Source organism: Nerophis lumbriciformis, linkage group LG24 (assembly GCF_033978685.3).
Source record: "Nerophis lumbriciformis linkage group LG24, RoL_Nlum_v2.1, whole genome shotgun sequence".
NCBI lineage: Eukaryota > Metazoa > Chordata > Actinopteri > Syngnathiformes > Syngnathidae > Nerophis > Nerophis lumbriciformis.
The window spans coordinates 33,494,780-33,509,607 of NC_084571.2; the positions used below are offsets into that span (position 1 = coordinate 33,494,780).

A 14,828-nucleotide genomic window follows, 5' to 3' on the forward strand; every position below is an offset into this window, starting at 1 on the left:
CCAAAAGCAACTTTGTTATATCAACAGCAGCCGCTCGCTCTCTCACGTGCGCCAACACTTGCACATATGGCACTTAGCCAGTGATGCGTTTACAGCCACACAAAAAGTCGGACAACTCCAACACCACACATAAAGTGTCATTCCAGGTCGTTACACTATGATTTACCAATCAAATGTGTGCTTATTCTAGTGTCATTTATTAGGAATCTTAATTTATAAATATTAATCATTAAATGCTGTTAGTATATTAAATAAATACTAATAAAAATATATTTTTTACAAACAGGAAGTTGCAGGAATGTACACATGATCCCCTGTTTACATCTCATTGTGCAACATGTGAATGTTTTAATGGGAACTAAATGCAATGTCTGAAAGGGGTACAAATTATTTCCAAAGCAGGACCTCCACCCAGACAAACAATACAATTACACAGTTCATGAAAAACAATATTTTTTGTTATTGTCATTATAAGTGGGCCTAAACACTTATATTAGAAATGGAAATGACTGCTGTCATTTGATTCTAATAATAAGAGAATGTTGTCTGTCTATCTGTGTTGGCCCTGTGATGAGGTGGGGACTTGTCCAGGGTGTACGCTGCCTTCCGCCCGAATGCAGCTGAGATAGGCTCCAGCGACCCCGAAAGGGACAAGCGGTAGAAAATGGATGGATGGATGGAGATGTAAGTTGTTATTTAGTGAGGTTTGGGCCAGGTGTGCTGCTGGTGTAGCCACAGTGTGCACGTGTGATGTTGCTCACATGGACTCCACTCAATGCTCAGGGACTTTTTGCATTTGCTCACACACATCAACAATTAGAGGGAACATTGATTGACAGAGTGTGTACCTTCAGCGGTGAATGGTGGTGGTGGTGGAGGTGAAGTGGCATCAGAGTCTCTGTCTCTCTTTACTAGCTTCGTCGAAGCATGTTGCTATGTAGCTTGTTTCAGCAGATTTGAATTGCTGTTTTGGGCAGTAGATGGGATCTTTGATCCAAAGCACAATTTACATTTAACTAAAATGTTATTTTCTTTGTGCTCGACAAAAGAAAAGTAGTGAAAATATCTCCATGTTAGCAAACTCGACTTCTGGCTCCGCCATGATCAGACACGCCCCCCCCCTCTCCACACTCACAAGCAGACACACCCACACAGAGCGCATATGTCTCTCTCTCTTCTCCGGCTTGACACAAGAAGAATCAGAACGATGACAGAGCAGCGCTCAGATAAAACACATTTTATACTACATAAAAAGTAACGTAAAATAACGCAGTAACGCATCATGTAGTAACGGTAACTGAGTTACTGAATATAAAAAAATAACGCGTTAGATTACTAGTTACCGCCGAAACTAACGGCGTTACAGTAACGCGTTACTTTGTAACGCGTTAGTCCCAACACTGTTAAGAACAATAAATTAGTTTTTAGTTAAAAGTTTGCTGGTTTCAAGAAATTTAATATTATGTCAAGATAATGGCACTAGCATTTACTTCATTTAAGAATATTTTTCAACATATTGAGCAAAAAGGTCTCTTTTTTTTTCTACCAAGAAAAGTGCACTTGTTATTAGTGAGAATATACTTATTTTAAGGTATTTTTGGGTTCATTGAAGTTAGCTAATTTTACTTGTTTTGGAAAGTCTTGACAAGCCGAATGTTCTTGTTCTATTGGCAGATAATTTTTCTTAGTTCAAATAAAATACCCCTTATTTTTGTATTTTTTTGTCTTGTTTTTGAACACTGACTTTTTGCAGTGTACTCGCATTTTCCAAAATGATTTGTATTTATTAAACCCATCTTGTGTGAAGAGATGCATCTAAAACAGGCCTGAGCAAATATTTTGACTGAGGGGTGGGGGGGCAAATTTAGAGAAAAAAAATGTGTCTGGGGGCCGGTATATCTTTCTATCTTTGCTTTTAAAAAAGGTTTAAAAAACCTTCTTTTTAAAAAGCCTTTTTTTTTTAGATACATGCATACTAGTTTTAGCTATTTGGTTGTTCTAGTTTTTATTTTTGTTTATTTATTTTTTATTATCTTTTTATTTTTATTTTATTTTATTTTATTTTTTAATACACTGTAGCACTTTCACCACACAGGACATGACGTCCACAGTTTCCAAAAACAATTTGAAATGTGGACTCGTCAGACCACAGAACACTTTTACACTTTGCATCAGTCCCTCTTGGATGAGCTCGAGCCCAGAGAAGCCGGCGACGTTTCTGGGTGTTGTTGATAAATGGCTTTCGCTTTGCATAGTCGAGTTTTAACTTGCACTTACAGATGTAGCGACAAACTGTAGTTACTAACCGTGTTTTTCTGAAGTGTTCCTGAGCCCATGTGGTGATATCCTTTACACACTGATGTCAGTTTTTGACGCAGTACCGCCTGAGGGATTGGAGGTCCGTAGTATTATCGCATACGTGCAGTAATTTCTCCAGATTCTCTGAAACTTTTGGTGATATTACGGACCGTAGATGGTGAAATCCCTAAATGTCGTTCTTAAACTGTTTCGACAATTTACTCACGCATTTGTTCACAAAGTGGTGACCCTCGCCCCGTCCTTGTTTGCGAATGACCGAGCATTTCATGGAAGCTGCTTTTATACCCAATCATGGCACCCACCTGTTCCCAATTAGCCTGTTCACCTGGGGCAGGGGTCGGCAACCTTTACCAGTCAAAGAGCCATTTTGACCAGTTTCACAAATTAAAGAAAACAATGGGAGCCACAAAAATCTTTTGAAATTTAACGTGAAATAACACTGCATACAAAGTTTTTTTTTGCTTTGTGCTGTGTATAAACCAAGGGTTTCAGACACGCGGCCCACACCTTAATATGAAAATTGGATGGCGGCCCGCGGGTTGTATATAAATGGCTCTTGAAAGCGTCATTCTTGTCAACCCTCTTGATTTTTCGGTAGACTTCGAAATTCAAGGCAACTGTTCTCTCGAACGTGCCGTGATGGTACAGCATTTAGCGCTCACTACAACCGGCCCAGCCACACATTGTAAAGGGCTTCTGCTTGTTCACGTAAGTGACAGCAAAGCATACTTGCTCAACAACCACACAGGTCACACTGACGGTGGCGGTATAAAAAACTTTAACACTCTTACTAATAATGCCCAACACTGTGAACCCACACCAAACAAGAATGACAAACACATTTCGAGAGAACATCTGCACCGTAACACAACATAAACACAACAGAACAAATACCCAGAATCCCATGCAGCCCTAACTCTTCCGGGCTACATTATACACCCCCCGCTACCAAACCCCGCCCACTCAACCGACGCACAGAGGGCGGGGGGGGGGGGGGGGCTGTATAATGTAGCCCGGAAGAGTTAGGGCTGCATGGGATTCTGGGTATTTGTTCTGTTGTGTTTATGTTGTGTTACGGTGCAGATGTGGGGGGTGGGGGGGCAAGTATTTAGCTGAGCCGCATCAGAGTGATCAAAGAGCCGCATGCGGCTCCGGAGCCGCGGGTTGCCGACCCCTGACCTGTGGGATGTTCCAAATAAGTGTTTGATGAGCATTCCTCAACTTTATCAGCCTTTTTTTGCCACTCATGCCAGCTTTTTTGAAACACGTCGCAGGCATCAAATCCCAAATGAGCTAATATTTGAGCAAAATAACAAAGTTTTCCAGTTCGAACGTTCAATATCTTGTCTTTGCCGTCTATTCAATTGAATATAAGTTGAAAAGGATTTGCAAATCATTGTATTCTGCTTTTATTTACCAATTACACAACGTGCCAATTTCACTGGTTTTGGGTTTTGTATTTGTTTGTGCAATAACAATTGCAATTATTTTATTTACATCCTTTGATTTTAACTTAAATAAGACACGATTATATTTATTGTGATTTTATTTTTTATTCATGATTTTATTCAGCATCTTGTAATTGTATTCACCTGTATGTAAATAAGAGAATGCATAAAAAGTACTTTGCAGTCAGTTTAATTTCAATTTGCTGTTGTTTTACATTCCTGAAGGAAAAACACACTTTACCTTGATTTTGCCAACATCCATCTATATGTTTGTTTATTGATCACAGCTTGTAATTGTACTCAGAGCGATGAAAGAGCAAAACAGAATGTTAAAAATACAAATACAGTACCTTCCCGTTTGCCCAAAAGCGTGTTATATTCCCACACACACCAAAATAAATGCAGTGTCCCACACATTGATTAAAGGAATAAACTTATTGCTGTAAGGATGTGGCTACTATTGGTCTTCATTGACTACCAAGATCATTTTCCTTTAAAGGCACACAATGGTTGGATTGCAGAGCACTGGGAGATCGGCCAGCCTGGGGTCCAATTGTAGGGTGCATTTTTCAGGCAGTTGGCGAATTGTTGGTCACAGTGGCAGACCCACTTCTTACACTTGTCATCAGTGATTCCTGCAAGGAAATACACACATCTGTCAGCTGAGAAGAGAATAGCATTGATTTATGTCTTCATAGAACTAATGAAAGTTGGTTGAAAATTATTATTTGCTACAGTTTTGATGTTTAATGCACACATTGTTCTTGGACTGTAGTGCAGGTACAGCCTGTGTAGGGTCCTAACTCATTTGGGATTAATAATGAAAATAGAAATAGTCTGTTCCTTATTTAATTGATGTATTTGTAGATACTACTTGTTTTTTTTGTTTTTTTGGGGGGGGGGGGGGGGGCGTGGTATGGTTGGGATATAAACCATAAATATTTTGACATTTAGGGCAGACAACCGATATATGATGTATGTGAATTTGATGTAATGGATATGAATGTCTAATGCTGGATGTCAATAAAAAAAAAAAAAGGGAAATATATTCATATATTTTCCTATTTTTTGACAATTAAAGATTTACAAATGTTGATTTTTTTCTATATTTTCGTATAAATATGAAAATATACTTATATATTTTCCTATTTTTTGACAATTAAAGATTTACAAACGTTGACTTTTTTATATATATATTTTCATATATATATATATATGAACATATATTTATATATTTTTTGATAATTAAAGATGTACAAACGTTGACTTTTTTTCTATATTTTCATATAAATATATATATGAAAATGTATTTATGTATGTTCCTATTTTCTGACAATTAAAGATTTACAAATGTTGATTTGTTTCTATATTTTCGTATAAATATATAAATATGAAAATATACTTATATATTTTCCTATTTTTTGACAATTAAAGATTTACAAACGTTGACTTTTTTATATATATATTTTCATATATATATATGAAAATATATTTATATATTTTTTGATAATTAAAGATGTACAAACGTTGACTTTTTTTCTATATTTTCATATAAATATATATATGAAAATGTATTTATGTATGTTCCTATTTTCTGACAATTAAAGATTTACAAATGTTGATTTTTTTCCTATATTTTCGTATAAATATGAAAATATACTTATATATTTTCCTATTTTTTGACAATTAAAGATTTACAAACGTTGACTTTTTTTCTATATATTTTCATATATATATATATGAATTTTTTTTATATATTTTTTGATAATTAAAGATGTACAAACGTTGACTTTTTTTCTATATTTTCATATAAATATATATATGAAAATGTATTTATGTATGTTCCTATTTTCTGACAATTAAAGATTTACGAATGTTGATTTTTTTCGTATAAATATAAAAATATCAAAATATACTTAACTTATATATTTTCCTTTTTTTTTTTTTACAATTAAAGATGTACAAATGTTTAAAAAATTATAAAAATAAAATAGTCTGTTCCACCATCAAACTGTATAAGTACAAAAATAACCTTGAAAAGTGGCTTTGGTTTAAATTGTGAATGATACATCCTCAGATGTGTTCAATGTTATAAGCTCCACTGTATTATCCTGTTAAATGACAAGAAAATGAAGAAAAATAGATGAAGAAAATACCACAACGAGCCGTCCTGTCTCTACATGACCAGTCGTAGTCCGTGTCGGTCTTGCAGCCCTGTGTTTGGGCCTGAGCGTAGCAGCAGCCATGGTCGAAGCAGCACCTGCAGTCCATAAAATGAAGATCAATGCATGTTGTGTGAGGATTCAAATAAGTTTAGGGTGTACCTTTGGGAAGCGGTGGGCAGAATTGCGCCATTAAAAGTGTATGAGTGCATAGTTAGCAGTTAACTGGTTTGAACGCTAAATTATGAAACCATGAAGTCGACAAGGATTTGTTTCGCGTTGTATATTTGATGGCCGTGTCACTCTCCCGGGACAGAGTGACTGGCTGATGAGCCAAGAAGACGCCGACGAGGAATCGTCGAACAAAAAGCTTTATTTGTTTCGGCGAGCCTCAGACTGGAACTGCAGCTTCCAGGAGAAAGAGTATGGGCCTGATTACTCTTCTGATGTCCTCTCGGACATACTCAGCCAGCGTTTGTGGGTCTGATGGACCCGTTGCATTTTGTGGCTTCTAATGCCTCACAATCAAACACTTTTATGTTAAAATACTGAACATATGTTTTTTGAGATAGGGTAAACATCTGTTCCGTATTTTAACATAAAAGTGTTTGATTGTGAGGCATTAAAAGCCACAAAATGCAACGGGTCCATCAGACCCAGAAACGCTGGCTGAGTAACAACAATATGAACGTTGCACGGAAAATTTCTCTGCCAGTTTCTGCATCCCACAGGGATTCTTCTTTTGGGTTTCTGCACCTGCGCTTCCCACACAAGGTTGCAACGTTGTTTGTCAACACTGTCTGCTCTCATTTTCTCGCACATTTGACCCTCTGATGTCCTGTGTACCTATACTCTGTCCTTGTCCTCCTCCTGTCTAGGCCTGCTGTGTGTGTGTGTGTGTGTGTGTGTGTGTGTGTGTGTGTGTGTGTGTGTGTGTGTGTGTGTGTGTGTGTGTGTGTGTGGTACACAGAACATCAATTTCTACACTTCTATTAGCCAGAGGACCCGGACATCTTATATGTAATAGAAATGTGTATGGGGGGGGTGTATGGTGTGTGGTCATTAAATATGTATTCTGATATATGTTCTTCACAGAAAATGAGCCAAAGTCAGTGAGTCTCAGTTTGAAAAAATAATTAATTGTATAATTTTTATTTTAATAAAAAAATTAAAGCGGGTCCCACAGACCCGAACACCACACTGTCATCTCGGACAGTAGTCTGAGAGGACATCGGAAGAGTAATCAGGTCCATACTCTTTCTCCTGGAAGCTGCAGTTCCAGTCTGAGACCCAAACCCCACACAAGGGTCACGAAGACCCCCACTCTTCGTAACTCTAGCCTTGGAGCCGGCCAGTCCGGACAAAGCCCAATTTGTTGCTTGGCCAGTCAACCTATTTCCTCTGATCGGTTTGAGTCGGGTGACCCCCGACTCCTATCCTCTACTCCTACTTGTGAGGGCTTCCTACCAGATGTTGCTAATGTCTTTACACTTCCTCCTAAAATCCAACTGCTGCTATCCTTTAAGTTCCCCAATGTCCTGGGGGAAAGAGCCACCACTCTCTGGAGAGCTTGTGATGGACTAAGCTATCTAAGGGCTTATTTCCTTAATTGGATAATTCTCTAAAGGATTCTGTGACCAAATACATGCTACTTCACAACCATATAAGAAAATGGTACACAGTATAATTTACCACATTCACTTACCGGTCGGTCTGGTCTATAGGCTTGCCATGCCCTCCGCCTCCACAGTAGCAGCCGTACGAACTATAGTCAATATAGTTTCTCCCTGTGGTACATTTGATCATTCCGTGCAGGTCCTTTAGTGACCTTTTACCCCGTTGGGTTGCGGATCCAGCCACGGAGGCCACGGTCACTGTAAAGTACAACATCTCAGTCTGACATCCACTACATGGACGGACAAATGAATATCACTGATCATCTCCTTAAAAACAGAAGTTTGGGTGTGTTTTAAAAGAGCAAATCATTTCTTATAATAAGGCAAATTTCCAACTTACCTGCTAAAAGCAAGAGTGTGAGGTGAAAGGCAGACATGGCTGGTGACTTCTGAGCTGCATCCACACTGTGTGTGTTTGTGTGTTTAACATGCAGGAGAGGATCTCTTTTATATGTTTTCTGAATCATCTCCTCAGCATCACCATTTGGCAGCTCAGCCAACCCAGTCATTTTGGGCGGCCTTATTATTATTGTTGTGTTTTTTGGGACAAAGGCTCAATAGAAAACTTGTACAGTAAGAATAGAATTGTGACATCCTGTTTTAGCAAAGTCATCATTTTTGTGTTGTCACTTGATGTATAAGACATTCCTCTCATATTTATTTCCATAAAACAAAACCTTCAAAGGAACTGTTAATCTACAAACCCCGTTTCCATATGAGTTGGGAAATTGTGTTAGATGCATTGGCTAAAATATTCCTAAGCCCCCCTAAATAATTTGGTGTTATATACAGTATATATATATATATTTTTTACAAATCCATGCCGACATATTCATTATAAAGCGGCCCGAATATGAGTTTAAATAAATCATATAACCTGTTATTATTCACTCAGTTCCCCTCACTTCATAGCGTAAGGTAGAGAGCCCCTTTAGTGCGTCGGTATCCAATCCATTCCACTTGTTCATATAGAAAATGCCCACATCACTCAAATTCCAGTCCGCATTTTCTCTGCGACCTTGCTTGCGGTCCTGCAGGTGTACGAAGCACATTATCTTCCTTTACAATGAGTGAAGCTGCACGAAACCTTGTGTGTGCAATTGTAAATAATTTAGTTTTTAAGTTTTGTGTTTCTTGTAGAATCTATATAAAGTAATATACATTAGCCTATTGTTAAAATAATGAAAAAAAACATCATAAAATATATTTGTTTTATTGTATTGTTACATTAATAGCTGTTGTATTATTATAGGATGGCTTGTTAAACATTTCATAGGATTTTCAGAGGGAGGAAAAACCAAGACATTTAATATAAAATGTAAAATGAATAAATACATAAAAAGAAAAAGAAAAAAAATGGTTAAAAGCCATCGTCCCGGGGAGCATTTCATTTCGTCCTGTGCATTTAAAAAAAAAAAAAAAATAACAATGAATCATTTCTAAGTCTTTGTTAGCCATTTGTGAAGTTTTGTGCTCGTGCGCTACGTTCGCTCGCACCCTGTGCATCTCCTGGGGGCTAAGCCCCCCCTGTCCTTAAAAGCTAGTGACGCCCCTGGTTAGATGTAAATATAAACGGAATACAATGATTTGCAAATCGTTGTATTCCGTTTATATTTACATAATATAGTTGTCAGTATTGATAGGAGTCAATAACATTGTTTATTATGTTAATGTCAGGTTCAAACACTGATGACATCTATTTAACAAGACAAGAAGCAAAGAATTAAACAGAGACAGAATTAAATTTGGCTCAATTTGAGGAGAGACGCATGGACACTGTACCCTTGTGCAGTGTCTCAGCACGCTCTGGCGAAAGATTGTACGCCTCCTCCTTTATTTGGACTTTCCCTGACCACATGGCAACAGCTGCTTCCAAAGGGACGTGGGTCGTAAACAGCGCTGCCTTTGGTTAAGGGTCTCTAAATACGAGTACATTTTTATAAAAACACCAGAAGGAGATGCTGGATTTGATGCTAGTTGTTTATAGCGGCGCCGTGATTACAAGATTGTGTATAATTTCGACATGATCGACTGGCGAGGAAGTTTATTGTATACCATAAATCATGCCTCTCACCTGGATACAAGAAAGCTGAGCAATGACACAAAATATCACATGTTTGTACTTTACTGACGCCAGCGCTCAACACCAACACGTGGAATTGCCCCGGTACAGCTTTTCAAAAAGTATAATGGAAAAAGAGTTGCTTGATTTATTGTTTTATGAAAATGAATATGAGAGGAATGTCTTACACAACAAGTTACAAAAGAAAATTATGAGATTAAAAAAAACAGTGTGACAGTTCAAATCTTCTTGTACCAGTTTTACCTGTTGAATCTTTGCAAAAAAAATTAAAATAAACGCCCCAAAATGACTGGATTGGCCGAGCTGCTTATTGTTAAACACACAAGCACACACACAATGTTTATGTGAGCGTTTGTGCTGCAGCTCAGAAGTCACCAGCCATGTCTGCCTTTCACCTCACACTCTTGCTTTTAGCAGGTAAGTTCAATATTTTTATTATTATAACAAATGATTTGACTTTTTTAAAACATACAAAAAATTTCTGTTCTAAGGAGATGATCAGCGATATTCCTTTGTTCGTCCATGTAGTAGATGTCAGACTGAGATGTTGTACTTTGCTGTACTTTACAGTGAACGTGGCCTCCTTGGCTGCATCCGGACCCCCCCAGGGTAAAAGGTCACTAAGTAACCTGCACGGAATGATCAAATGTACCACAGGGAGACACTCTATTGAATATAGTTCGTACGGCTGCTACTGTGGAGGCGTGTGGAAAGGCAAGCCTATAGACCAGACTGACCGGTAAGTGTACAAGCCTATAGACCAGACCGACCAGTAAGTGTACAAGCCTATAGACCAGACTGACCAGTAAGTGTACAAGCCTCTAGACCAGACTGACCAGTAAGTGTTCAAGCCTATAGACCAGACTGACCAGTAAGTGTACAAGCCTCTAGACCAGACTGACCAGTAAGTGTTCAAGCCTATAGACCAGACTGACCAGTAAGTGTACAAGCCTAGAGACCAGACCAACCGATGAGTGCACAAGCCTATAGACCAGACCGACCGGTAAGTGTACAAGCCGAGAGACCAGACCGATCAGTAAATGTACAAGCCTATAGACCAGACCGACCAGTAAGTGTACAAGCCTATAGACCAGACTGACCAGTAAGTGTACAAGCCTAGAGACCAGACCAACCGGTGAGTGCACAAGCCTATAGACCAGACCGACCGGTAAGTGTACAAGCCGAGAGACCAGACCGATCAGTAAATGTACAAGCCTATAGACCAGACCGACCAGTAAGTGTACAAGCCTATAGACCAGACCGACCAGTAAGTGTTCAAGCCTATAGACCAGACTGACCAGTAAGTGTAAAAGCCTATAGACCAGACTGACCAGTAAGTGTACAAGCCTAGAGACCAGACCAACCGGTGAGTGCACAAGCCTATAGACCAGACTGACCGGTAAGTGTACAAGCCTAGAGACCAGACCAACCGGTGAGTGCACAAGCCTATAGACCAGACCGACCGGTAAGTGTACAAGCCTATAGACCAGACCGACCGGTAAGTGTACAAACCTATAGACCAGACCGACCAGTAAGTTTACAAGCCTAGAGACACATACCGACCAGTAAGTGTACAAGCCTATAGACCAGACCGACCAGTAAGTGTACAAGCCTATAGACCAGACCGACCAGTAAGTGTACAAGCCTCTAGACCAGACTGACCAGTAAGTGTACAAGCCTAGAGACCAGACCAACCGGTGAGTGCACAAGCCTATAGACCAGACCAACCGGTAAGTGTACAAGCCTATAGACCAGACCGACCAGTAAGTTTACAAGCCTAGAGACACATACCGACCAGTAAGTGTACAATCCTATAGACCAGACCGACCAGTAAGTGTACAAGCCTATAGACCAGACTGACCAGTAAGTGTACAAGCCTCTAGACCAGACTGACCAGTAAGTGTACAAGCCTATAGACCAGACTGACCAGTAAGTGTACAAGCCTCTAGACCAGACTGACCAGTAAGTGTACAAGCCTAGAGACCAGACCAACCGGTGAGTGCACAAGTCTATAGACCAGACCGACCGGTAAGTGTACAAGCCTATAGACCAGACCGACCAGTAAGTTTACAAGCCTAGAGACACATACCGACCAGTAAGTGTACAATCCTATAGACCATACCGACCAGTAAGTGTACAAGCCTCTAGACCAGACTGACCAGTAAGTGTTCAAGCCTATAAACCAGACCGACCACAGGGAGACACTCTATTTAATATAGTTCGTACGGCTGCTACTGTGGAGGCGTGTGGAAAGGCAAGCCTATAGACCAGACTGACCAGTAAGTGTACAAGCCTATAGACCAGACCGACCAGTAAGTGTACAAGCCTATAGACCAGACTGACCAGTAAGTGTACAAGCCTCTAGACCAGACTGACCAGTAAGTGTACAAGCCTAGAGACCAGACCAACCGGTGAGTGCACAAGTCTATAGACCAGACCGACCGGTAAGTGTACAAGCCTATAGACCAGACCGACCAGTAAGTTTACAAGCCTAGAGACACATACCGACCAGTAAGTGTACAATCCTATAGACCATACCGACCAGTAAGTGTACAAGCCTCTAGACCAGACTGACCAGTAAGTGTACAAGCCTATAGACCAGACTGACCAGTAAGTGTACAAGCCTCTAGACCAGACTGACCAGTAAGTGTACAAGCCTAGAGACCAGACCAACCGGTGAGTGCACAAGTCTATAGACCAGACCGACCGGTAAGTGTACAAGCCTATAGACCAGACCGACCAGTAAGTTTACAAGCCTAGAGACACATACCGACCAGTAAGTGTACAATCCTATAGACCATACCGACCAGTAAGTGTACAAGCCTCTAGACCAGACTGACCAGTAAGTGTTCAAGCCTATAAACCAGACCGACCACAGGGAGACACTCTATTTAATATAGTTTGTACGGCTGCTACTGTGGAGGCGTGTGGAAAGGCAAGCCTATAGACCAGACTGACCAGTAAGTGTACAAGCCTATAGACCAGACCGACCAGTAAGTGTACAAGCCTATAGACCAGACTGACCAGTAAGTGTACAAGCCTCTAGACCAGACTGACCAGTAAGTGTACAAGCCTAGAGACCAGACCAACCGGTGAGTGCACAAGTCTATAGACCAGACCGACCGGTAAGTGTACAAGCCTATAGACCAGACCGACCAGTAAGTTTACAAGCCTAGAGACACATACCGACCAGTAAGTGTACAATCCTATAGACCATACCGACCAGTAAGTGTACAAGCCTATAGACCAGACTGACCAGTAAGTGTACAAAGTTAAAGTTAAAAGTTAAAGTACCAATGATTGTCCCACACACACTAGGTGTGTCGAAATTATTCTCTGCATTTGACCCATCACCCTTGATCACCCCCTGGGAGGTGAGGGGACCAGTGGGCAGCAGCGGTGGCCGTGCCCGGGAATCATTTTTGGTGATTTAACCCCCAATTCCAACCTTTGATACTGATTGCCAAGCAGGGAGGTAATGGGTCCCATTTTTATAGTCTTTGGATAGACCAGACTGACCAGTAAGTGTACAAGCCTACAGACCAGACTGACCAGTAAATGTACAAGCCTATAGACCAGACTGACCAGTAAGTGTACAAGCCTACAGACCAGACTTACCAGTAAGTGTACAAGCCTAAAGATCAGACTGACCAGTAAGTGTACAAGCCTAAAGATCAGACTGACCAGTAAGTGTACAAGCCTACAGACCAGACTGACCAGTAAGTGTACAAGCCTATAGACCAGACTGACCAGTAAGTGTACAAGCCTACAGACCAGACTGACCAGTAAGTGTACAAGCCTAAAGATCAGACTGACCAGTAAGTGTACAAGCCTAAAGACCAGACTGACCAGTAAGTGTACAAGCCTATTGACCAGACTGACCAGTAAGTGTACAAGCCTACAGATCAGACTGACCAGTAAGTGTAAAAGCCTAGAGACCAGACCAACCGGTGAGTGCACACCTCTCTCAAGAAAACAAATCCTCATCAACTTCTCGTTTTATCTTTTTGACTTCAAACCAGTCAAATGCTAACTATGCACTCATGCGGTTGTGATGCCTCACTTTTAAAATATTGTGCAATTCCTAAACTTACAATCTAAACTTATTTGAACCCTCACACAACATACATTCATCTTCATCGTTTGTGGACTGCAGGTGCTGCTTCCAACATGGCTGCTGCTACGCTCGGGCCGAAAAATTTGGCTGCAAGACCGACACGGACTACGACTGGTCATGTAGAAACCGGACGGCTTATTGTGGTATTTTCTTCATCTCCTTTATCAGGATAATACAGTGGAGTCTCTAACATTGAACACCTCTGAGGATGCAATATTCACAATGTAAACCAAACCCATACTTCAAGGGGTAGAAAAACCCTTCAAAGTCACACAAAGCTTTTGTGTTTTTAGGTTATTTTTGCATTCCAGGACAGTTTGACGCTGGGACAGATTATTTCTATTTCCATTATTAGTCCCTAATGAGTTAGGACACTACACATGCTGTACCTGCACTACAGTCCAACAACAATGTGCTTTGAACATCAAAAGTGTAGCAAATAAAGACTTTCAACCAACTTTCATTAGTTATATGAAGACATGAATCAATGAAATTCTCTTCTCAGCTGACAGATGTGTGTATTTCCTTGCAGGAATCACTGGTGACAGGTGTCAGAAGTTGATCTGCCACTGTGACCAAGAATTCGCTAACTGCCTGAAAAATGCACCCTACAATTGGACCCCAGGCTGGCCGATCTCCCAGTGCTCTGGAAGCAAACCATCATGTCTCTATAGAGGAAAATGATCTTGGTAGTCAATGAAGACCAATAGTAGCCACATCCTTACAGCAATAGTTTATTCCTTTAATCAATGTGTGGGACACTGCATGTCTTGTTGTTTTAAAATCACCATCCTTTATTTTGATTTGTGTGGGAATATAACAGGTATTGTATTTGCATTATAAATATGTTGTTATGCTTTTTCATTCCTCAAGCGGTGATCAATAAATAAAAGTGGATGGATGTTGGCTAATTCTAAATAAAGTGTGTGTGTTTTTTCCCTTTAGGAATAAAGAAAACAACAGTCTGGGATAGTAAAATAGCAGAACTTCAGTATATGCACTGTGCGTGAGGTGTGTACACTG

General features: G+C 40.1%; 2 protein-coding genes across 2 annotated transcripts; one reads left to right on the plus strand and one right to left on the minus strand.

The window, feature by feature from the left end:
- Positions 1–4,250: 4,250 nt before the first annotated feature.
- Positions 4,251–8,114, minus strand: LOC140679791 (phospholipase A2-like). The gene is made up of 4 exons (XM_072915929.1): positions 7,946–8,114; positions 7,635–7,803; positions 5,924–6,027; positions 4,251–4,402 (listed from the first exon to the last, which is right to left on the minus strand). Exons 1-4 carry the CDS (start codon positions 8,112–8,114, stop codon positions 4,251–4,253), a joined length of 594 nt encoding a protein of 197 aa, XP_072772030.1.
- Positions 8,115–9,976: 1,862 nt separating this feature from the next.
- On the plus strand, positions 9,977–14,625 carry LOC133620661 (phospholipase A2-like). Its single transcript, XM_072915943.1, has 4 exons — positions 9,977–10,105; positions 10,259–10,427; positions 13,845–13,948; positions 14,338–14,625. Exons 1-4 carry the CDS (start codon positions 10,069–10,071, stop codon positions 14,487–14,489), a joined length of 462 nt encoding a protein of 153 aa, XP_072772044.1. The 5' UTR covers positions 9,977–10,068; the 3' UTR covers positions 14,490–14,625.
- Positions 14,626–14,828: the final 203 nt, after the last annotated feature.

Bases quoted from the DNA above. Each gene is read 5' to 3' on its own strand.
- LOC140679791 (XM_072915929.1), bottom strand. From the start codon at position 8,114: ATGACTGGGTTGGCTGAGCTGCCAAATGGTGATGCTGAGGAGATGATT. The intron at 6,028-7,634 runs GTAAGTGAATGT...TATGGACTGCAG, and splicing joins CCTATAGACCAGACCGACCG to GTGCTGCTTCGACCATGGCT. The intron at 4,403-5,923 runs GTATTTTCTTCA...ATTTCCTTGCAG, and splicing joins AGACAGGACGGCTCGTTGTG to GAATCACTGATGACAAGTGT.
- LOC133620661 (XM_072915943.1), top strand. From the start codon at position 10,069: ATGTCTGCCTTTCACCTCACACTCTTGCTTTTAGCAG. The intron at 10,106-10,258 runs GTAAGTTCAATA...TGTACTTTACAG, and splicing joins CACACTCTTGCTTTTAGCAG to TGAACGTGGCCTCCTTGGCT. The intron at 10,428-13,844 runs GTAAGTGTACAA...TGTGGACTGCAG, and splicing joins CCTATAGACCAGACTGACCG to GTGCTGCTTCCAACATGGCT.